Source organism: Marmota flaviventris, chromosome 14 (assembly GCF_047511675.1).
Source record: "Marmota flaviventris isolate mMarFla1 chromosome 14, mMarFla1.hap1, whole genome shotgun sequence".
NCBI classification, from domain to species: domain Eukaryota; kingdom Metazoa; phylum Chordata; class Mammalia; order Rodentia; family Sciuridae; genus Marmota; species Marmota flaviventris.
Genome location: NC_092511.1, coordinates 58,403,248 through 58,427,793, shown reverse-complemented (window position 1 = coordinate 58,427,793; position 24,546 = coordinate 58,403,248). Strand labels below are relative to the sequence as shown.

The 24,546-nt window shown below is 48.3% G+C and overlaps 1 protein-coding gene across 1 annotated transcript in view; it reads left to right on the top strand.

The window, feature by feature from the left end:
* Add2 (adducin 2) overlaps positions 1–17,068 on the top strand; it is a 48,838-nt gene extending 31,770 nt beyond the window's left edge. The window contains exons 11-16 of the mRNA XM_027934301.2: positions 1,099–1,356; positions 2,176–2,295; positions 3,088–3,177; positions 5,286–5,433; positions 6,695–6,820; positions 15,459–17,068. Coding sequence (XP_027790102.2) covers positions 1,099–1,356; positions 2,176–2,295; positions 3,088–3,177; positions 5,286–5,433; positions 6,695–6,820; positions 15,459–15,766 — 1,050 coding nt within the window. The 3' untranslated portion in view covers positions 15,767–17,068. The remainder of the gene's footprint in view (positions 1–1,098; positions 1,357–2,175; positions 2,296–3,087; positions 3,178–5,285; positions 5,434–6,694; positions 6,821–15,458) is intronic.
* The last annotated feature ends 7,478 nt before the right edge of the window (positions 17,069–24,546 follow it).

The following is a 24,546-nucleotide window of genomic DNA, read 5'->3' as shown; positions in this document are numbered from 1 at the left end:
GTATGATTCCATGAGACAATTAAAACTTGCAGTTTGATAAATCATTCCCCTGCCATAGACAAAGCTGAACATCAAATGAAGGGGGAAGATGTTTGCGACATTAGCTGACAGCCAAAGATTAATACTCTTAGTGTTAAAAGAGATGTATCAGTGTGAAAAGGAAAACCAGCTCAACAGGAAATGAGCTGGGAGCATAATGATTTATAAAGGAAGACTTCAAGTGGCCACTATATGTAATTAAAACTATTCAATTTTACTAATAATCAAATGTACACATACCCACATATGTATACAGAGAAGACCAGAAAAAAATTTTTGTGGTTATCTTTTGTGAAATTCACATTTTTCCTCATTTTTTTATATTGCTTAATTTTTTTTCATGGGCTCATATTTTCTTTATAATCAGGAAATACCTTAATGTCATTTTAATTTTAAAAAGTAGTAGAAGAAGAAGACAAGGAGAGCCAAATATCACTCTGGCAGATGCCAAATTTCCGGAGTGTTTGTTCCCACTGATCTGTGGTCAGTTCTGCCTGTGGGGACGTGGTCTTGCTTAAGGAGACAAAAATGTTATTGAGTCCAATCTTAGGACTCTAGGAGGAGTTCAGAAGCTTCAGAGTCGAGGAAGGGAGGGGTGACTTAGAATAAGCTGAGAAGCTTTTAATGCTCCCATGGCCGAAGCCAGGCAATCGTCCCGTCAAGTCCACAGCTCTGCATTAAGGCCCCAGACACAAGTATTTTTTGAAGCCCCTCTGTGATCCCAGTGCGCAGCCAGGGTTGAGAATCACCAGAGTGGATGAAACTGGGGACTCTGTGTGAATAAAGAGTTGTATGTGTCCATACTCCGAGAACCACAAGGTCCTAGGAATTTTCTCAGTCCTGATTGGAGACCCTTAGGAGCAAACAATTCTGAAATATCTTAGGAGAATGGCCACACCTAGGTTGTCTTATGGAAACTTGAGTTGAAACAGTCTATAAGTGGAAACAGTCTATAAGTGGAATGGGGCAAAGTGTGGCACGTGCGTGTGTTCAAAAACACAAGTACATATTCTGATCTTCCTCCTCTATAATGAGTGGTTCTATTTTTGTCCTTTCTAGGGCTACAGAACAGGCTACCCGTACCGCCACCCCTTTGTTCAAGAGAAAACCAAACACAAAAGTGAGGTGGAGATCCCAGCCACAGTCACTGCCTTTGTGTTTGAGGAGGATGGTGCCCCTGTCCCCGCCCTGCGACAGCATGCCCAGAAGCAGCAGAAGGAGAAGACCCGCTGGCTCAACACGCCCAATACCTACCTGCGGGTCAATGTGGCTGACGAGGTCCAGAGGAGCATGGGCAGCCCCCGGCCCAAGACCACAGTAAGGGGGAAGCCAGAACAGGCTGGGGTGGGGTGGGGGGTGCTGCATTTGTGGGGGTTAAGAGCTTTATAAGGGAGCAGAACAAATGGCCCCAGTGCCCAAGGTTGTGCAGCTGCCTCTCAGGCTTCTTGTGGGGCCTCTGAGAACAACAGCTCAACACTTCCCACCCCTGGCCTGACCACCTCTTTCTTGCATCTCTGTGCTAAATTTTTGGTCTGAGGGGTAGATTTCTCTAGAGGGCAGCTGGACTAGGCTACTCTCCCCTGGAACAATTGATTTTTTTTACTTCTTGGTCTCATGTCCAAAGGGGGCTGCTGGGAAATACCAGGGTGAATATCCAACATTTCAATTGTAAATTTGAGGCAAAGCCAGGAGGTCAGGGGGCTTGTCTCGTATTAAGTTACCTTCCCTCTCACTCCCACTCTTCCTCTCTCTCTCAGACACACAGACTCTCAATTTGATTTTTTGTTTACATTAAAGTACCTGGCAGCCATATAGAATAGCTCTCCACCAAGCCCTTGAAACTCAGATTGAGCTATTTAATGCTGAAACCCAAGTGGTCGCCTGTCTAAGCTGGTTACCAAGGTTCTGATCCCTACCCTCCAGTGTTTGTTATGACCTAAGGCCTTCTTTGGCAGCCAGGTCATCTGTCACCCATCTGTCACAGCGTCAAAGAGGACCAAGAAGAGAGATCATCTATGAATAATTCTGCTGAACTTCTGCATAGACTAGTGGGCGCAGATCACGAGGGGCGGGTCACTGGGGAGGGTCTGTGGGCCCTGTTCCTCTATCTTACCCACCTGGCCTTGCCTCGTGCAGTGGATGAAGGCTGATGAGGTGGAGAAATCCAGCAGTGGCATGCCAATCCGGATTGAAAACCCCAACCAATTTGTGCCTCTCTACACCGACCCCCAAGAAGTGCTGGACATGAGGAACAAGGTAAGGTGGTGTCTGCTGGCCTCGTTCTCTCCCCTCCCACAAGGGGACCTCAGTCCTGCAAACACAGGCTGAGTTCCCAGACATGCCCACCTTACCAGCACCTGGGATGTGCCACAAAAGAAAGAAGCTACCATATATGGATAGCCAAGAGAGTCCTAGATAGCCCCTCCCACAGCGGGCTGCGGGCATTGCTCATTGGGTATGTCTGCAAGACCCACCCACTACATGAGTTTCTATACATTTTATGCCATTTGTCTTATTTTTAAGACTTTGAGAACCTTGATATTTATTTCTGCACCTTCCCCTGATAATCCACTCATATTTCTAATGTTACTTTAAAACTGGAGCTGTGGCTGCCCACGGGCCAGTAGTGCCCAGAACAGTGTTCAGCCTGTGGCTGAGTTTCCCTGCAGCATTTGTCTGATTCCTGGGTCACTGCACCTCCCCACCTCCACCCCGCATCAAGATTCAGACTCAGTAGGTGTAGGTGTGGGGAGGGCCAGGAATCTATATTTAAAACAGAGTCCTCATGGGCTTCTTAGGAATATTAAAATTTGAGACCCTCCCTCTGTGTCCCCTTCCCTCTTCTTGTCCTCACAGTTGCTTCTCTGATTTACATGAACTGTGAATTCACTCGGGAACAGACCTGGGGACTTTCTCTTACAGGGGACGGGCTCCCTCACCCTGCAGGGCCCTTCTAGATTCCAGTCACAGACCACACTGGATCCCAGCAGGCCCCCTGGCAAGCTCCACACTCTGATGCCGCACCCTCCTTCTCTCCTTTCCACATAGATTCGAGAACAAAATCGGCAAGATGTGAAGTCGGCAGGGCCTCAGTCCCAGCTCCTGGCCAGCGTCATTGCTGAGAAGAGCCGAAGCCCGGTACAGCAGAGTCCGCCCCTGGCTGGAGGGGAGACATTTTTGCCTTCTGGGGCTTTGGTGCCTGGGGCTGGGCAGCAGGACCTCTGAGTCCTCATGCCCATCCTCCTCTGTGCTCTTGGGCATCCATGCTCTTGCTGCAGAATGGAGGTCCACTCACGGGGGCTGTGAGGTCCCGGGAAGACAGTGTCTACCTGCCCTCTGCAGGCACTGGGCAGGGAAGCTGCTGTCCAGCTTGTTCTTAGGAGTGCTGCTGGCCAGCTCCGTACCTTCCACCCTGGTACCCTGCTCAGGCCTCTGTTAGTACCCTGTGGAGGGCTGGTGGCTCTCAGGTGCACCAGGCTTGCACGGCCCTGAGTGTTTCTGACCTCTATGTGTGGATATGGCATCATCTGGCCAGAGTTCTGGGAAGATGCTCCTGACCCCCAGAGGGCCTGGACACAGGGTGTGTGCTCCTGAAGGGAAGGAAGGGCAGTCAGTTGCCCACACAACCCCACTTAGGTTAAGAAAGCATAAAGTCATTGTTTTATTTTGGTGTTTTTTCTTTTTATTTTTTTGTACCAGGGATGCGTAACCACTGAGCCACATCCCCAGCCCTTTTCAGTATTATTATTATTTTTTATTTTGAGAAAGGGCCTCAGTAAGTTGCTGCTGGCTTTGAACTTGCAATCCTCTTGCCTCAGCCTCCTAAGCTGCTGGGATTACAGGCATGCGCCACAGTGCCTGGCAAAGTCATTTTTTTGGTGCTTGAGTGCTTGAGCTAGAACAACATCTTTCTTGTCTAGTATTTAGCAAGTTCAGAATTCTGGCTTGTTTGAAGTCATTGCTGCTCAAGGCAAGGCAGCAATGGGCATGGAATTTTCTTTAGTAAAAAGTGGGGAAGTCCAGAAAATGTTCTCTACAAAGAAAATTGAGATGATGTGACGGTTTTAGATCAGGCAGCAGCCCACAAGGTGGGGGTTCACTGCAAGGAGAAGTGTGTATGTTACATCCTTACATCCAACTCCCACCCACCCGAATTCAGCCACATGAAGAACACTGAACATGCCACAGGGTCAAGGATGGAAATAGCCTATGATTCTGGGGGAGGTGAAAGGTCAATACAGCAAGCAAAATTGCTGAAAAACAACTGTGCCATTTATACCAGGGGCTCTCCTTTGAGTCCCTCATCTTAGAATCTGGCTCCTTTGACTCTGATTCCTGCAATAGGCCTACCTCCGCCTCCCTTTGGGAAGGAGCCCCCTGGGCCTCTTGTCAGAAGACCTGGCTTCTCTGGGTTCAGTGCCCCTGGGCTTCACTTTCTTTTGCTCCAGAGCACTGCATTCTTAAAGGCCATGATGAGGATGCTCAATTAGGACAAAGGGCAATGGAGTCTGGATTTTAGTCCCTATTTTGGGCAAGAGTAGCCAAAGGATTCCGGAGGCTCACAATGTCTGGTTGATTAGCTCTCTAGAGCCGAGGGTCTCACAGGGGTGGTGAAATGGAGCGATTTTGCCAGTGTCCCTGAAGGTACCTGCAGGTTGGAAATCCGAGACTCAGGACCTTTGCCCCTTTGTAACCTATGACCATGCGCAAAACAGAACTCATAGCTTGGACTAAGAATGCTGCGGCTGCTGTGTTTGCTGTGTTTACTGCTGTGTGTTGGGTTTGCACTGCTGTTGGGGGGTGGGCAGGGGCTCTGGTGGGGAATGGCTGGCATGAAGCTTGCTCAAGCCAACACTCTGCCTGCTAGGCTTGGGCTTGCCTACTGACTTTGGGCCACTGACTGTACATTTACATAGTAATGGCTTGGAAGTGTCCATAGAAGGGATTGCAATAAAGGTGCATCTTCCTCCTGCTTGGGAGCATCCTTTGATTTTATTTCAGGGGCAAAGAGTGGCCTCCCTGTATTATTCATCCAGGCAGTTGCAAAATCTGGGTCTGGTGATCAGGTAGCAGTGGGGAGGAATGAACAAGCCCTACCACGAGGCCCTGAGCTGTTTCCAAGGAGCTGCATGCCACGCTATGGCTAGCAAGACTGCTGGCAGCCACCTGAGTGTGAAAGGAGGCCCTGGCTTGGGCCCCATCTGCGGCGTTCAGAGAGCGACACACACTCTGTGGTTAACTTTCAGTCGACAGAGAGCCAGCTGATGTCCAAGGGTGACGCGGATACCAAAGATGATTCAGAGGAGACGGTGCCCAACCCCTTCAGCCAACTCACCGACCAGGAGCTGGAGGAGTACAAGAAAGAGGTGGAGAGGAAGAAACTAGAACTGGATGGTAAGTAACCCCGGGGCACCATGGCTTGGAAATCTCCCAGGGGAGAGGGCAGAGCTCAGGACCACCCAGGGAGGACTTCCTGCCCCATCACCAAATAATATTCCACTTATTTATTAATCCCAGTAATGCCTCTGTTGCTCTGTGCTTCACAGTTACATGGTGGCTGCATGACCTCATTTGCCCTTTCACCTCCGTATAAAGAGTTAGCTTGTATAAAGTGCTCAGAATGGTGCCTGTAAATATGGCTTAGGTTGGCAAACACCAACTTAACATTAGCTGGAATAAGATAAGAGTCATAATTATCATTAATGACCCGTCAGGCCTGATGTAAGCCTTTGAGCCTGGCACCTTTATGTCTTTTCTAACTCCTCCTTAATTTCAGAGTCTTCACTCAAACCCGTCTCTCCATATTGACTCCCAGATATGTGATAGAATGCGTGCCCTGGTCCATGCCTGTGTCCCCTCCTGGCACTGTTTCCCTTCTTGCTAGCCTGATCTAAAGTCATCAATACTGCCAGCTCCCTCTCAAATCCCCCTCCAGCCAAGAAAGCCTCCCCACCACCCTCCCCACTCCAGCCAAATTGAGCCGTCCCTTTTTTTTTGCTTTAAGAACACCCGGAATCTGAGACATACTTCAGCCCTTGGCAGTGTCCACTAGGGTAAGCTGTCATTCACCAGGGCAGCGTTTTCCTCCACCACCTCTCCTCACCCAGGGTCCGCCTTCTTCCAAAGCACAAAATGGAAGCTTGCCTGGCTGGCTTGCAGTTCTCATGGACCAATTGGAAGAACAGAAAAATATGGTGCTTGTTATCCCTAGGGATTGTTTGGACAGGACATGTAAATTTGCTGAGTTAACAAAGTAGCTACACACAAACAAATCACGGGTGTTTTTAAAGGGAGTCAGTGCTTGTTTGGGGCTGGCGCTTGCCCATGGATGTGCCTATCTGGCTGGTCCTCCTCAGAGACAGGACAGAGAGGAGGGGGCATTCTGCTGTCCCTTCAGGAATGACCTGTTGCACTGGTACATAAGCTCTGATGAAAGAAACAAGATCACTCTTCTCCCATTTTCCTCCCCAAGGAAACAGCAGAAATAAAAGCTTAGCAGGAGCGGGAGCTTCTGGCTGACCTCAGCCAGGGGGTTCATTTTCCGCCAGGAGGAATGATGACCAATTAGAAAATGGCAGCGTGGCTAGCATCCTCTCTCTCCACCCATCTGGCCAGTATTTGATCCCGGTGCTGAGGTGCTTTTCTGTGTTTTCAGGAGAGAAGGAGGCTGCCACAGAAGAGCCAGGCTCACCTGAAAAGTCAGCACCTGCTTCCCCAGCACAGAGCCCGGTGAAGGCAGAGACAAAGAGCCCTGTGGTCTCTCCTTCCAAGTCTGCAGAGGGTGAGTGGAGCTGAGCAGGTGGGGGTGGGGGGAGCATCCACAAGCTGGGAGAGGTGTCTGCGTGGATGGCAGGACAGCTAGGCACACTGGGCACCTGCCTTTCAACAGGTGTAATACCCCACCCCCCGCAACACACACCATTTGAAAAACTTTCCCCTCTGCTCTTTCTAGGAAATCTGAATAATTTTCAGTTTGTTTCATTCATAAACTCTGACAACACACCTTGCAGCTTAAGCCTTGCCAAGTAAAGCTGAACGAAAGTCTCCTCAACTGCAGTGGAGACACAGCTGGCTAGTGGGATTTTGCAGATATGCTAGCCCAGTTCTCAGACTTTAATGTGCATAGGGACTATGAAGATTCTGATCCATTAGGTCTGGGGTAGGGCCCGAGACTCTGCATTTCCCAGGGTGAGGCTGATGATGTCATTCTCCGCTTCACTGGGGCTTAGATCCCACCCACAGCAGCTATAAATTAGAGGACCTGGGTGGGGTGGGGCATGGGAAGGCCTGAAGCCTGGAGTTGTAAGAGCTCTCCAGGGGGATCTAGAACATAGACTAGGTTGAGAACCACTTCATTAGAGAGACAGTAGTTTTGAGAACCTAGTTCTAGAACCATCTGAACTGCTAACTGATAACATCTAAGCTGCTAATTCTATCAAACCAGCAGGTTCCCCCATGTCCTCGTCTGCCAAATGGGGCTATTATTATTTTTTCCCTATTTAAGGTTCTTGCATGTGTAAAGGAAGTATAGATGAAGACATACTTTGAAAGAATAAAATCATGCTTTAAATGTAAGATCTAGTCGTTATGAATAAGAATATCATATGGTAGACACTGATACTGTTAAAGTCCCTAAATCATAAAAGTGTCTTTAATGAGCTCCTGGAATCACTCCAGGATATGAACGCTCCTCCCTGGGTCCCCCGAGTCTCCCAGAGACACTGCCAGACAGGCTGCCCTGCCATCCAGAGAGCAGGGTGGCAGCTGGGATCTTCTCTCTCCTGGGTAGATGGCCACACATGTGGACTCAGATAGAATCCCCTCCCCAGCCTACCCCTGAGTCCCCCCCTAAGCCAGTCGCTGCCTCGAGCACAGGCCCAGAATTGTCAGAGGAAACCCATCTGCTTGAGGCCAGGGCCCCAAGTGGATGTCCCCAGTGGTCTGTGTTCATTGTGTCTCATCATGGTGTCATGTTGTCAACCTGTCTCCACAACGTCTTCCTTTCTCTTCCCATTTGTGCCTTCATCAAAGGAGTTTCCTCCGATTCTGAATACTTGTCTCTGTAGTAAGTATAGAAAGGCTGTTTACTAACTCACTCCAACACTGGCAATGGGGGAGGGAGGAGTTTTTCAAAAGAAATAGATTTCTCCCAATTTTTTTCTTTTGCAACTCACACCCCCGCCTTCCTCAGTTTTTCTGGATATAAAATTCATGACCAGTTCCACCTGCACTATGCATAGACTAGGCTTCCCCGAGGGAGACACAGATGTACACACAGAGCACACACACCCAGAAGCAACAAGCATCCGCGGTGAGGGCTGTGGGGCAGCTCTCCCTGTGGTAGAGTGCTCGTGGCCCTCAGGAGCTCACCTCCGCCTCTGTTCTAATGCATGAGTACCTCTGAGGAGCTGGTGACCTCTTCTAGGGCTGTGGACCAGAGCCTGAGAGCCCCAAGGGAGCTGTCTCACGGGAAGGCACAGAAGACTGGGCCTGATTAGAGCCCTCAGCACCTATGAGGATATGTGTACCAGTTGTAGGAAGGAAATCTGAGGCTGGAGAAGAGGCTCATGGTAGGAATGGGACAAAGAGTAGCACTTTGTTATCAGCTCCTGGAAGGGACGGAAGGCAGGAGGGTGTGTGATGGATGGGATAACTGTTTCCCCAACATCTGTCATCATACCCACTGTGGCAGGATTCCTCATTCTCTCTGGTCCAAATCTGTGCCCCTGGAGGGCACACTGAGGTCGAGTTGTGAGAAGAGTCACAGTCTCTCTGAAGACACATCCGTGCCACCGACAGAGCTGAGAAGCATGGCTACCTTGGAGCAGACCCTGCATGATGAAGGCATGAGCTTTGGTTGGGTGGGGAGACCAGTGTGAAGTGGGTGGCCAGTCCCTCAGGGCAGACAGGCTGGCATCTGCACTCTCGTATTTAGCTAGCCAGTCAGATCAGGAGTGTTTTTTTACAACCATTTGTCACCGTGCTCTTAAATCCCCACGAATTACCGTAGTGTTACTCCTTATCTGTGTCCCAGATTCCTACTCCATCAGCTTCTCTGAAGGAGACTCTTTTCAAATCCTCTTCTTTTACATCTGGCCATCTGAGCCATCTTCTCTTTGGCTCTTGACTGACTGCCAACTGCCAACTCCATCCTCCAGCAACCCCTCAGGGCCACTGACTGGGCCAGCAAAGACACAGTCCTGTATTTGACATCACACCATCAGCTCTGCTACTAAATAATTTAGTCATCTTAAATATGTCACTTAAAAACACTGCAGATGGGGGAACAGCACAAATGCTTGCTCTTCCTAACTCATGGCGCTGTTGCCAGGATAAAAGAACCTAAGGAACATGAAAGTCCTTTGTAAGGTATTTACATAAATTAGGTCTTATTACGTACCATGTTCTCTGAATTGTGAGAACTAATACATCTGACTTGACTTTTAAGCCTCTGAGTTTTGGGGTAGCACTAGATAATTATTAAATCATGGCACATAATAGGAACGGGTTTTATGGAAATTAGTTCTCCTGTGGATTGACGGACTGAGCTTGATGGTTCCTCTGCTGCATATGACATCGGCTGGGGCTGCATGTGGCTGGGAGCTTGACTAGGCTGGAACTTACCTGCTGGTGCACTCATGTCTGGTACCTTGGCAGAGGCCAAGAGAAAACTGGACTCAGCCGGGACACTGGTGTGTCTGGGTCTCTTTCCCCCTTCCTCCCTCTTCCTAACACACACACACACACACACACACACACACACACACCCTTTCTTCCTTTCTCCCTCCTCCCGCCCCCAAGCTTCTCCATGTGGCCTTTCTGTATGTTTCCCTCAGGGTCGTTGGACTTTATACAAAACTATAAAAGCAGCAGTTTCTAGTCCTACTTTAGTCTTTGGCATGAGGCTAGTTTTGCAGCACTTTGTCTATATTCTAGTGGTTATGGTGAGCCATGGGGCCAGCCTCGACTCAGGGAGGACGGGGTCTACATAAGCACGTGAATACCTGGAGGCATCACTCACAGGGGCCGTGTTTGCACACCAGCTGTACCACACACTGAAAGTATATTTGGGTGTCCAGGGGAGCTTCTGTGTCCTGGCTGTGGAGCATGCGTGGCAGTCACAGAGACTCCACCTGCCCCTGGTTATAAGAAGCTCTACTTTCTCTCCTATCAGTGGTGCTGTCTCAGCCCTTTGTTGGGGGGTAGATGTGGAAGGAACTATGCCATTCTAAACCCATGTTTCCCACTGTGTGACCCATGGGTCTTTTGCACTACAATTATCTAAGGACTTGTTAAAAAATATAAATTTCTTGGCCCACCATCTGTTTCAGAGTCTTATCATGGAGACAATACAGGGAAGCTGTATTTTCACAGGCTCTCTGCAATTCTTTCACTGATGTTTAAAAATTGCAAACCTCTCTGTGTGGACAGCATCCAATTTATTGATCCGCCATGGGGCAGTTCTGGCTTTTGTTCTTTGGCTCCCCTGCTCTGTCCCTTGAACACCCTGTGGGCTGTTTTGATTGCTGCTACACAGTCAGCTCTGTGTTGGCATAGACCACAGATGTTTATTTCAAGGTTTTTATGAACCTTTCTTTTGGTTCTTTATACAGAAGAAGAGCTTTTTCTCAGCAGGAAAACAAAAACAGTAGATGGCAGTCACCAACTTTCTATGCATTTTGGATACAGTTGATGATTTGTCTGGTTGACCCCGAGTTTAGAAGCAAATCAGAAAATTCTGCTTCAGGGCCCTTCCTCTGGTGTCCATCCTCCTGCAGAGACAGGGCCATTCTAGTTGCGGGGCTTGAAAGAAAAGTGACCACAACACTTAGAGAAACCAAGAGATCTTTATTGCAGCAGTGCAACAGAGGAGAAAAGAGAGAGAGAGAGAGAGAGAGAGAGAGAGAGAGAGAGAGAGAGAGAGAGAGCAAGAGAGAGACAGAGAGAGAGAGAGAGAGAGAGAGAGCAAGAGAGAGACAGAGAAAGCAAGAGAGTGGGGCCCGGCGGGAGGGAGTTTTTATAGCCCAAATCTAATGGGGTCTCTGGGTCTGCAAGCTGCCTTGTTGGCACAAGGGGGTTAAGTGTTCGGCCTTGAGTGGTGGCTTGGGAGTTTGGCTTGAAGCAAACAGGTGATAAAGAACCAGACAGAGGGTTTGAGTGGCCAGGTCATCCTGCAGCTAACTTTGTTTGGCATGCCCTGCAGACAACTTACTCAGCCTGTCCTGCACCTAACAGGGCTGGGGCCAGGGATCGTGGAATTTGACCCTGAGATGTTAGAAGGCCAGGTTCATTAGGCCAGTGAGGAAAGGCATCCTTGCTCCTGTAGTTAGGCGAGGCCTCTTTCCTTCCCCATGTCCTCACTCCAGTGCATGGGCACAGAAGATTTGGCTGCTGAAGAGAAGCAAGGTATCCTCAGTTGACCTTCATCTGGTCTCACCTGGAAAAAGGCTTGAGCATGTTATCACTGAGCTGGATGATGATGGCTGCCAGAGAAGTAAGACAGTCTCTGTCCTGAATGGTCTACTGGGGTGATAAATGATGTCTTAAAAAAGATGAGTGCTGCATGCAAGTGCAAAATGAATATGTGAACAGTAGGTTTAGAAGAGGGCAAGATCATTGTCAAATACCAGGCAGATGCACAAGCTGTCTTGAGCCAGACTTTGGGGACATATGTACTTGGATTGGCAGATAGTAGTGGGGTAGGCTGTCCAGAGATGGTAGCCAGGAAGCAGGGAGAAAAGACATTGCTGGGAGGTGACTGTATAAGGGTTCTCCAGAGAAACGGAATTAATAGGGCATATATAGACATATAAAAGAAGACTTACTAGGGAATGATTTTGGAGGCTGAGAAGCTTCATGATTGAGTGTCTGCAAGCTGGCAAACCAGGAAAGTCAGTGGCTTTATTCACCCTCAGTCTGAAGGCCTGAGAACCAGGGTCTCCAGTGTATGAAGGAAGGAGAAGATAGGATGTCCCAGCTCAAGAGGAGAGTTCACCTTCCTCCACCTTCTTGTTATATTTGGACCCTCAACAGATTGGATGATGCCCAACCTTATTTGATGAGGGTACAACTCCTTTACTCAGTCTACCGATTCAAGTGTTAATCTCTTCCAGAAACACCTTCACAGACATACCCAGAAGGATTGTTTTACCAGCTATGTGGGCATTCCTTAACTCAGTCAAGTGGACTTGTAGAATTAATCATCAAAGGGACACTGGTGAACCAAGAGGCAGCGAGTGGATGGAGACTATGGGATAATGAGAAATCAAGTCTGAGAAGTAGAGCATCTAGGAGGCTTTGCACCTCCTACAGAAGCCTGCCTTCTCTTTCGGAATCTGGAAGTCTTTCAGCCCTCTGTCCTGCAGCCCTGTGGGGTCTGGGAGTAGACCTGGTCTCTGAGTCTAGTCTTGCTCCCAATCATGTGCTCTCTGAATTACTCCTTGTTCTCTCCAGCTACCTTATCCATCCTTAAACATAGCCCCCAGTTTTCCACCCTCTGCCTCCCCCATCATCCCCTATTCCCAGAGTCCCAAGCACCGCACTCAGGAAAGTCTATGCTTTTTAGCGGATGCTGGAAGGTAAACTCCCACCTGCACCTAGTTCTCGGGGTCCCTCCCAGCCTACTCTCCAACTTAACTCCCTGAATCACTAACAGAGGAAGGGTCTAGACTCTCAGAGCCAGTCCCTGATGCTTTTCAGGGACCCATACATGTTTTTGGAGTCCTGTACCACTGCTTCATTTCTTGGCCAACAGAACTCTCAAGTGGTCTCTGTCCCTGTAGTTGAGGGAGTGGCAATCTCAGTTTGGCTTCTCCACTCACACTTCATTTGCCACGACCCACCAAAACAATTCACCATCAGAGAGCTGTCTGAGGTCAGAGTGGGTACACTGGGTGTGGCCCTTGTTTTCTACATGGTGAGAAGAACATGGATGTAAACCAAGACTCTCACCAGGGGCCAAGGTTGTAGCTGAGGTGGATGGCAGAGCAGGTGTGGGAAGGGAAATGGATGGGGAACTGGGGAACGCATGAAGGGCACAGGAAGAGTAAGAATCCTCGTCATCGCCAGGCAGGAAATGACACTAGAACAGAAAGTGGAAGCCCCTCTGATCCACAGTTGTATTTGTGAAGCTAAAAAACAAGTCCCAAAGTCATTTTGAAGAGCACCAAGGGTCAAGCTTGAGAATATATCCTTATGTGTCATTCAAGTGGGCACCTGTCGTGAGTCTCTGGATTTAAGTTGCAGAGCCATGGTGGAGGGGTTGCAAGGGTCCAGGACAATTGGGAATGAAGACGAGGAGGGTCGGGAAGTGTAGCACCTGGGTGGCATTACATGATGGATCCTTAGAAAGCTCAGGGTGGAGTAGACAGGAAATATAATGAGGGGGTGGCATTGCCTTGGGTAGTATAAATCCATTCACATGTTCATTATTTGCTCATGCGTTCAGTTATTCATGGACTCCCACAGCCATTTTTCTCAGTATCTTCTAGGAGCTAGTTACATAGATAATTAGATAGTCTTGCCCAAATTTATTTCAGTTCAGAAGAGGAAGAGATAGGCATAAAAAAATCACCCAGGTCTAATAGTTTTATAATTATGGTGATTAAAAGTTCTTGTAGTGGAGGCAGCAAAGACAGTGGTCAATTCGACCCAGAAGTGGAAATGGGGATCGGAAAAGACTTTAAGGAAGATGAAACAATCAAGCTGACTCACTGCATGAGGTGAAGGTTGTGGACACAGAGAGGGGAGAGAAGGGCCCTCCAGAGAGCAGAAATCAGGCTGGGGTGGCAGCAGGGACTGGGAGGCTGAGGAGGCTAAATGGCAGGTACAATGGGGACAAGTGATAGACAGAAGGTTGTGTCCAGATTGACGGATGGCATTCAGGAGCATGCCAGGTGATGGCCACAGGAATTCCTGGCAGAGGTGAGGGCTGGGCAAGGGCCATAGGAATCAGGAGCTGGAGAACTGGGCAGCTGGATGATGAGAGGACGTGGGCTGGGCAGTGGAAAGAATGGGAGCCAGGGACCAGAGTCTGTGGTGCCAGGAGGGAGTCTTCCAGAAGGCGTCTGGGAGAAGGCTTCGACTTGTCGGTTTCAGAAGTTACAATAGGCCTCATTACAAGGAGATCTTGCCCAAGCAGTTAATCCAGCCCATCCTAACTGTCCTAAGGTCCCCCTTCCAGCCCTCAGGGAATTCCATCTTCCATGTAACCCTCCACATAACCAGACGTGTCCCCATTCACCCGTCAGAACCCCATGCTTCTCTAGAACGCTTTCTCCACCCACTTCTGTGACACTCACTATCCCTTCCCCCAGAGCCCACATTCCCACATGGAGGATCCTGCGGAGCTGACTTCTTGGGGTAACACACCCGCCACACCCTCCACACACACTCACACTTAGACTCCACACTCCCCACACACATGCAGCTCACTTTAACCCTCACACCACACGTACTCACACACTCACATGAGCTCACACACAGCCACACACGGATGCTCCTTTGAGCTTGGGTTGAGAACAGCACTGGACTAGAAGTCAGTGAACCGAGGCCGACCCACCGTTTTACAGCTTTGCTCAGTTTTTAGTTATAAACAAGGAGGAAGCCAGACGACCAGTACGGTGCCTTCTACTTCTCAAAGTGTGTGGTTTTACATTTCCCCTCCTCCCTCTTGAGCCGGCATTCCAAAGCTTGCATGGAAAGAGGGTGGGATGTGGGTGGGGAGGGGAGGAAGGGCCACTGGAGGGTTTAGTTCCTGGGGTCTGAGCAGCTCTGCCCTTGCACATGGCACCTGGTCATCCCCGGGTGCCATTAGATGGGTGGATCCCTTATGACTAACCCTTGTATCATAGAAATGCAGGGTCCACACCACTCAGGGAATTCCATCCTCCCAGCTTTCTCCTCTCTGCCTCTTGGGAAGATGCTTTCCATATTTCCTAGGCAGCTCGCCTGGTGTAAGAAGTGAAACCAACATGCAACCTCCATGGTTTTATTAGTGAAACTGCTCTGCCTTCAGCGATTCTCAGATGCCTCCCCTAAGATGTCCAGGACACGTTCCCTCCTTCCATCAGCCTCTCTCCTCCCTCGTGTGTGTTCCTAGCTCTGTGCCTAGAAATGTCCTGAGCTGAGTCTTTGCTGGGATGCCTGCCGTGTTCTGACCTCCATGTCTGTTCAGTGTGTAGACAAGAGTCCAGGGTCACTGTCCTACCTAGGATGTAGGAGCAGGCCTTGTAGAAAGGGGTGCAGTGTTCGGATGACAGCCTTGTCCTCCCATTTGCCTCAGAACCCTGTTCTGCATCCCCATGTCAGTCTGCCTCCCCAACCATTGTTCTAGACTGAACCGGAAGTGTTTTTTTTTCCCAGGTGGACACTCTCATCTGAATGAAATCTTACGGTCATGTCTTTTGTTCTTTTTCTAGAAGATGTTAAGGAGACAGAAACAAGCAAAGCCACCACTGAGCCCGAAACAGCCCAGCCAGAAGGGGTGGTGGTCAACGGGAGGGAGGAAGAGCAGACTGCAGAGGAAATCCTCAGCAGAGGCTTGAGCCAGATGACCACCAACGCCGACACGGACGTCGATACCTCCAAGGACAAAACCGAGTCAGTCACCAGCGGTCCCATGTCCCCAGAGGGCTCGCCCTCCAAGTCTCCCTCCAAGAAGAAAAAGAAATTCCGAACCCCCTCCTTCCTGAAAAAGAGCAAAAAGAAGGAGAAAGTGGAGTCCTGATCGGTGGCACCCACGGACTCCCATTTGCATCTTCTCCCTCCTCCCCTCCCCTTCTCCCAATTCTGTCCCTGGAAGCACAGGGCCAAGGAGGGATAGAATAGGACCCGGGATCACACTCAGAGGGGGAACTTGAGATCACCCGACCAACCCCTCATTTTACAGTTACACCAGAGAAATCAGGTGACTGCCCAAGGTCACACAGATAGTTAGCGGCAGAGTCCGCACTAGAATTCAGGTCTTCGGACCCCCAGTCTAGTGCTCTTTCCACTTCACAACACTGCCTAGTTGTGGGCCACCTTTGTCAGGACGTTGCCCGCCAATCTGAGCCCAGGGCAGGAAGGCAAGAAATGGGCTATGAGCTCTCACAGGCTCAGACTAAATCAAACAGGTCGAGACTTCCCCTGAGTAAGGTCCATTTCTTCCCAGAAGGCCCATCTCTGTGATATGGAGATATGGCCGCATTGAGAAATCTTGTTTCTCTTGTCCATTTTGGGTCCCTACCCTGTTGCTCAAAGTAACGAGACAAGTTGACCTGTCCCCGCCAATAGAAGTTAACCTTTCTTCCCAAGGCTGATGGCTTAGCTTGCACTTCCCCGAGCACTACCCCTGAGCTGTCTTCATGGAACCACTTGAACGATGAATAGAAGAGCTGTAGGTGTTGGCCGATGTGAGGGCAAGCCAAGTCAGCCTGACGATCAGGGATGGTCTGATCAGTATCAGAAGCCAGGAACTTGACCTGTTTGTATTGTGCATCTCAAGTGCTTCAAAACTAAAACCAAACTTAGCATAAGAAAATGTTATCTCATGCTCAGGGCAGAAAAGTGGGGAAATTTAAATCCTCCGTTGGCTTTGCGTTGTATAAGGAGGATCAAGGTGGCACAGGAGATGCTGCCTTTCTAGCTCTGCATGACACACCCAGCAATGCACTGTACCTGCCTCATTCCTGTCCAGCAGCCAGGTGTCCCCTGACCTTCCCTCAAACCCAGAGCACTTGCTCCAGAGCAGAGAACTGGCATCTTAGTCTTGGCTTCCTTGGGGGTCCAGATCCAAGTTATTCTGGGTCCATCAAAGGAGAAACAGAAATGTGTCTTTCAGGATTAATCCTCTTGGACCAGCGCTCAGAGAAATGCTTGGGTGTCCCCAGCCCTGTCACTCTGTCTGTCCTGGGGCCTGGTCATAGCTACAGCTATTGTTTTAAATCCAACACTATTTTTTCATGATCTTCTATGGGGCATTGATTCATGAGCATTGTTGACTCCTAGACAATCCATTCTCTTTAAAGCACAGTGTCTTCAAAGAAAATTTCTCTTTTTTGTCCTGACTAATGTAAAAATATTTTTGGAAGTTCTTAACCATAGGACCATAGTTTTCCATTTTTGAGCATTTCAAGTCCAAGGACACTGTGCAGGCTTCACATACATGACACCCTGTAAGCCTCACAACAATCCTGTGAGTTGGATAACATGATTCCCATTTGATCACCAGGAAACTGAACTCCCAAAAGAAAAACCTAAAGTCTAGATTTGAACTTGGGTCAGTCTGAGTCCTGAGCCCTTTCTCTTTAACAATCTCTGATGAATGGACAACTTTAATTCTTGAAGGTGATTTAGTCCATGAACCATTTCTAAGACTAGTGTCCACTGCATAATGTTAGCACTTGAAATGAAGGTAGGAAACTACCTATGTCCACTTTTACTGATGCATGTTCAACTCCTGGTGGCCTGTGAATGTGGTCCTCTGACAAGACAGGCAGGAGCCTTCCGGTTGGGGCAGGAAACACCATCCACAGTTGGCTATTTCTTGAAAAGGAAGGAAACTGACATGGCCAAGGAAAACCCAATGCTGAAAACCTAGCACGGGTTCCCAACTGCTAGGGCCCCTCTGCTTCCTGGTTGGGTCCTGTCTTAGGATGGACAACCCAACGGGGCACTGACATCTCAGAAAAAAAAAATCTGTCATATGGGAAATGCCTTTAAAAGCCAATCCTCTGATGCCTTCTTTAAAAACTAGGTTTCCATTTATTCATTCATCCTTTCATAGGATTTGTTGAGCAGCTGCTCAGAATTACACATGATGCTGACGTTAAAAGGAAGCAGTCATGGTTACCAGAATAAAAGGCGGCAGAAAAGGGAGGAGTGGACGTGACCTCCGGAGCAGCTCTGTGTGAGAGTCATCGTTGCTCAGAGGTGTCTGTTGATGGCTCCGTACTTGGCAAACGCTCTGTATTCCCTTTACCTTAGCAAGCCCTCATTCAGGTGAAAATGTCGGAGCCTTGCTGGAGCATCATCCGTGGGATTGTGCCACGAGTCCACCTCATATTTGCCAATCTGTTCATTCCTTGTGTATTTAGAAAACATGCACTGAGCTTGGGTCCTGGTGCCGGTGTGAAGGAAGGACAGAGCTCCTACCCACAAGAAACTCACAGTAGGAGGCCCACAGACCAATACAGAACAGGCGAGTGCAGAGGGGTGGCATAAGGAAGCAACACTTGGTTTTCTTTGGGGGCCAGAGGCACATTCCTGAAAGTGATGATGGCGGAGTTAGGTTTTCAAAACAAAGAAGAACTTCCCAGAAAGACAAGGGTTTCCTATTCCCAAATGAGGGAAGACTATGCACAGAAGCAAGGAACCACACTATCTTCTATAGCAAATAGTGAGTTTCCAGCCCAGAGTCCCTTTGAGATTTTTAATAAGGCAGGAAGAGCTTATGTCCCCTACTCAGTTCTGTTTCATCTCGGCATGGGTTTGCTGGGAAAGGGTTGCATCAACCTGACCGTTGTTTTCTTCCCTCGCCTGTGAAGGATGCTGTCCATTCTGCTGCAGGCTGGAGGACTAGCACCAAGTGCTGTAGAAACAGCCATGCAGTCCAGACAAACCCGCAGGCCACGAGGGTGAGAGAGTATTTTATTTGGCTCTGCATAAAAATCGACTGAAAGTTTGGTATCTGATTGGAGAAAATGAATATTCATGAGCTCCAAGCTTTTAGATAATGGATTAGTTTCTAATTGAGCCCTTGTGCTCAGATAGGACACAGAAAAGGGATAAGAGAATGTGCACCAGTCTGCTTCACTGTGAGTGGCTGATCTGAGCAGTAGAGAAGCGTCTGAGCCTGTTTCCGTGGGAAGGCAGGCAAGAGCTGGGGCAGAGAGGAAGAGGGGTCAGTGGTCACAGAGGGACAAACTTGGGTCCAATGCCTCTGTGCACTGGTAGCTGGTAGCCAATTGTGGTGTGGGAGAACCATCCATACCATGTGACCTCCTCCCAAACTGCAAAAGGCATTGCCAAGAGACTCTCTGACCCTGCTGCAGCCCAGATCTGGGCTACACCAGAGCTTCCTGGCCCACAGCTGACCCAAGTTACTGCCCTACTTCAGCTACGTGAAAATAACCCCCATTGAAACTCCTACAGGTAACATGAGTTTATTCCTCTGAGTCTAAAGGACTTGGGAGGATTTGGATGAGGGGTTGCAGGTTCTTATAGTAGTAAGCCCACCATAAAGCCCTGCCCCACACCACCAAATCACATAGGCCAAGCGTCAGATCCTGTCCTCTGCTGGATAATTCTGTCCCTCACCCATGGTGACGTGCCAGGGTGGTTATTCAGAGGTTGTTTGGCACTGTTGTAACAGAGGGGCCATGGCTCTTGTCAGCATGGGAAGAAATGCTATCGATCCACTTCTTTGGTTGCTGTGGATCTAAAAGAACCATTTACCCTATGGCATGATTAACTTTTGAAAGTCAAAAGATTAGAAATAAGTTGATTTTTCCAGGATGCCGTGCTTGGAGACAGAAGGAGACACAGCCTATCACAGGCCAGGACACCATGCTTTTTCATAAGTGTGAATTTTACATTTTAGGTCAAGAGAAAGAAAGCCCTTCTTGACTATTCAACAGGTGAGGAAATGTTTTCCCCTCACTCATTTTACCCACGTGGGTCTGCAGAGGCCCTCCATTGGTTGGCACTGCTGCAGCTGACTCTGAGCATGGAGGAAACAGGTCTTCTTATATCTTCTCTCATCACTGAGCCCAAATAAACCCTTGATCTAAGACCATAAAATTCAAGGAGTCTGAGAAGATAAGTCTGTGTTCTCCACACCCATAGAAAGGACAGGGCATCCAGGCGCTAAACCTGATAGGACATCATATCTGTCCCACATTGAAAGGGGTGATTTAATACAAGCTCATGAGTTGCCATCTGTGCCCACTTCTCTGTGCACCACAACCTGAAAAAGCTTATACACCATAACATACTTATTCCCCAAAGTCCTGTCCAACCGGCTGATCTCCGTGGATGAGGTATACTTTTGGTCAGGAATGAGAGACTCGGTAGGGCTCTGCCATCAAGACACGTCTGCAGTGAGAAGCCACACTCACCCAGGGGTCAGCATGGGGATTTCAGGTGAGGGGATCCTTTGGTGGAGAAAGTGGCTTTCATTGTATTTACATAGGCAGTTCCCTGGAGAAGGTAGGCATCTTAGGAGCAATTAGGAAGAACCTCCAGTTGGTGGTGGTCTTTAAAAATACGGAAGTAAACGTTTGCATTCTTAGGTGGTTGTAGATTTCCCCCCCCAAAGTTGGGTCATCACTATGAGAGACAGGCCAGAAGGTGGAGGAGGGAGTTGGCGACTGAGCAGGGAGGGATTCTGGGGCAGCTGGAGTGGGCCTCAGCCTGGGAAGGCTCTGGGGGTCCTCCTGGTAGCCTCTGGTCTTCAGCTCCCTTCCCACCCACTCTTTCCCAGGCATCGGGACGAGGCAGGCCACGATGGGGGCACTTCCCTTATCACCAAGTAGGGTGATTGCCAGCGTTTATGGGGTGGTGGGAAAATAGCTCTAGGAAGACCCGAAATGCTTCTCCCCTCTATCAGATCATCTTGTCAAACTTAAAAGCCCAAAGGCAGATCGTCCCTTTTAAAATTAATCAGAAAGATGATGAAAGTCAGACCAAGGACACAGGGGCCTCACTTGGAAAACATCCCAGCCCCTTATATACAATGGGAGGGGAATATATTTTAAGGAGGGGATTCCCTAAAATATAGTCTTGCTTTGTGGTGATGGTCTTGCTTTGTGGGTGATGATTTGATCCCCTGGGACTGTGTCCACCTTTAAATTCCCATGATCTGCTCTTAACTACTGAGTCCCAGTGTTTGAGAAGTGGGAAGAACAAGCAGTCAGGAGCCTGGGGTGGCCCGGCTGGGGCGCAGGGCAGCAGGAACCCAGCCTAGGTAGGGAGTGCAGTGTTGTTTAAAGCTGTGGATGGTTTCAGTGAGTTGTCTGTGTCTGACAATCGTCACTAGGGAGTACTACTTACTGTCTTCCCTTGTACATACATTGTCTGTGTTTAGCTTTTCCTAGTATTGTGAGGTTTCAAATAGGGGTTCCATGTAAATACTCTCTCTGCTACTGAAATGCCAGCCCCCTGGGTCATGCACCTTTCCCACACACGGTTTTGCCTTTCTGTGTGCTAACACGTGTATTGAGCCACCAACGTGCAGATGGACAGTTAGTCTCTGGGGCTTTTATTTTGCAATTTTATATATATATGCACATATATAATATATATATTTATGGGATGGTTTTGTATAGTTTTCTGTTTGAATCTCTGAGCACCAAAGCTGCCCTTGGATTTTCACGAGAACTTTCCAAAGCCACTTCCTGAGCCCTTCTGCTGCTTTGGTGTCTGACTGTGTTGCTGGGGTGGTATCTCTGCCCGTGGATTTCTGTATGTATGTGCTGTTATCTCACCTGCGGATATTACCCTAGTAAATCTAACGTGCTTGGCTTCCTGGTGTGTGTGACCCATCTCTGTTGGCTGCTCGGTTCTCCAGGATACCAGGAAAGCAAACGTCAGAAAGGGGGTCTATTTCTGGAAACAGTGACCAGGTGAGACACCTTTACCCTTGTGACCATTGCTCACATGTGGGAAGCAGAACGCACATATAATTGAGTGCTGACATGGGAAGGGAGGTCACAAATACTAGCATCCTCTGAGAAGGCACAAGTCATGTGGATTTGGAAACAACTTAGTGGAGGAAGATTGACAGAGGCAGATTGAGAGGGGGACTGTGAAAACAAATGGGATGGCCCTGCAGGGGCAAATTGATGAGCTGGAATGGAATGAGGTGTGGTCCTAGAATCAGAGGGCTGGGGAGAGGTAAGAAGTCACCCCACAGAGGGTAAGACAAATGGAGCTACTCCTAGGATGGGAGATTGGAAGAGAGAGAAGAGGAGCAAGTCTATTTGGCTCCCTTCCAGCTGTTGCATTACTCAGAAAATATGGAGTGCACCCAGGATCTGTGGAGCACCCACAGCAGATGCCAGGTGCCATTGAAGGATAGCTCCTCTTTAATCCCCACAAGCCCCAGAGGTGGTTCTATTATTATGACTCACTTTGCAGATGAGGACGCTGGCTCTGGAACAAGGAGACTTTCTTGGGCTGCAAGTAAGTAAGTAGCAAGCCCCATAATCAAACTGAAGTCTTCTAGGTCACCCAGCCCTTGCTCTTTCCAGGGCTTCCCATGGCCTGAGCATCCTGAGCAATGGTCCTCCATCCCAGGCCCCTGCTCCAGGCAGATCTGTTCCCCACATGCTGCCCGCATCCAAGGTCAGAGCCCCACCTTGCTCTTACATCCAGGTTCCCTGAAACTCCCGCAGGCTCCTGTGAACCTAGCAGCAAAGAACTCAGGCCCTCATCTGCCCCAAAGTCTTCAGTTTCCCCTCTGCTGAAGACACCAAGAAAACCACCCACAAGGAGCACGACTTCTCTGTCTTCTCACAGCTGTGTGCACTGATGGGGTCAAAGAGAACAGAAAATGCTGACTACACTTTGTAAAGCTTGCTGCCATTTAACATGGGGATGCAAACCAACCCACAGCTGGAATTATTCCCCCTCCACTTTCACTGTAGTGACTAAAGGGATGCAAATGTGGAAGCAGAGTGCCCTCTGCTTGCCAGAAATGCTGAGAAATATCTCCAGTGCAGGAAGAAGACATTAAACCCACTGCCAGCCGATGGACAATCACTGCACATGAAAGTGTCCCTGGAGAGGAAATGGAAAGGACCCAGTATGGAGGGCAGTTCTCATTCAGAGCAAGCAGTGAGGATAGCAAGGAGAGAGGGCCGGGGGACACTGGGAAATGTGGCAGGGCCAGTCCTGGCCTCAAGACTAGTGAGCAGGGTGTTGTTAGAACACTGTTGCACGAGTGTTAAGTAACAAGGGTCAGAGAGAGCTTTAGCACCAGAATCCTGACAGGGTCACAGAATGGTGCCATGGCTCCAGTTAATCCTGATTACCTGAAAAAATATAAAGAGGAAACTTTCAGCCAAGTTACTAGGAATTCCACCACGGCCACGCAGATAACGCAACATCCAGTCTGGCAAAGTGTCACTCTGAGAGGTCAAAATCTTTCCTCTGCTTTTGCACAGGGGCCACACCTCTGGGACAAGGGCCAACTCCAATCTGGATAGAGATCTCACTTAGTCAAGAAAAATAACAGAGAAAGATAATTTGGTAACAATTTTGTAGTTTAAAAGAAGAGCAATCTGAGAACCAGAGTACACTGCCCTCCATTAATCCAAGTTGCTACAAAAAGAAAAAGGTTAGGCACATCCAGTATTCTGCTTATCAGGAAAGATCAGCCAGTCATGAAAAAGAAGCACTTTAAGTCAAGAAAATATTTTTAGATGATGAAAAACACAGTTACATTTTCAAATGAGGCATAAGCAATTAATAGCAGGTTAAATATTATTGGTCATGAATGAGAACATAAATATATGTTTAGGTGCGAGAGAATCCATCAACAAGGGAAAAAAAAACTAGTCAATCATGTATCCTGTTGATTGGAAAATTAATATGATAAATAACAATGGGAAGGACGTGCAATTGAAATAAGGTAGTGAGCAATTCAATTAAACATGTAACTGAGTCTAATTGTTCATGGTTAATTTAACAAAATGTGAGTGGTTAAAAAGTAGTTACTGGAATATAATAAAGAATAATTTGGAGCAGCAAGGAGGTAAAACTAAATTTCTCACTGAAAAAAAGGGACTTACTAGATTATTTCATTTTTTAAATTGTTAGAAGAATGCTGATCCCATTACATATAAAATTTTGTTAGTCAATCCATTTCAACACTTGAATTTAGGGGTGAGACAAACATTCAGTTCATAACAGTTGTGAGCCTAGAGATGATTTGTATGCATTTAAAGATAGTCTTAATTAAAAGACTATATAGATTCCAAATCATTTGAAACAGCAATGAAAAGTGAATCAGTTGAAATCCAGCTGAAGTTCAGTAACAAGAGACCAATTTACCACCCTGCCTAAAATAACCCCAGAAAAGAAAAATACATATGAAACCATGATCTTCATGAAAGACAGTGATCCCAGAGAGATGTAAAATACATGGAGTGAACCCGCTGGTTGTCCCAGTGTAGGGCCCTAAGAAACTTTCTAGGTCATGGTGCAGGGAGGGCAAACCCAAGTGGAGCCTGGCAAATGCTCTTAAAGAGATGGAGCTGAGAGTCCTGAGGGATCAAAATAGCTGGAGGTTGCTGGATAGAATACCAGGAAAGGAAAGAGTGCATTTTGACAAGACTCAAGATGCACAGAAGGTTCCCTTGCAGTATTAGCAGAATACCAGTCAACCTCTGTATGTGAGGAAATGATATACAGCCAAGGAAATAAATACCTGAAAGGATCAGAAATGGTGGCTGGTACCAACACAGGGTCAGGAAGAGAGCCTCTCGCTCTTTCTCAGACAGGAAAACCTCATGTTCATGGGGC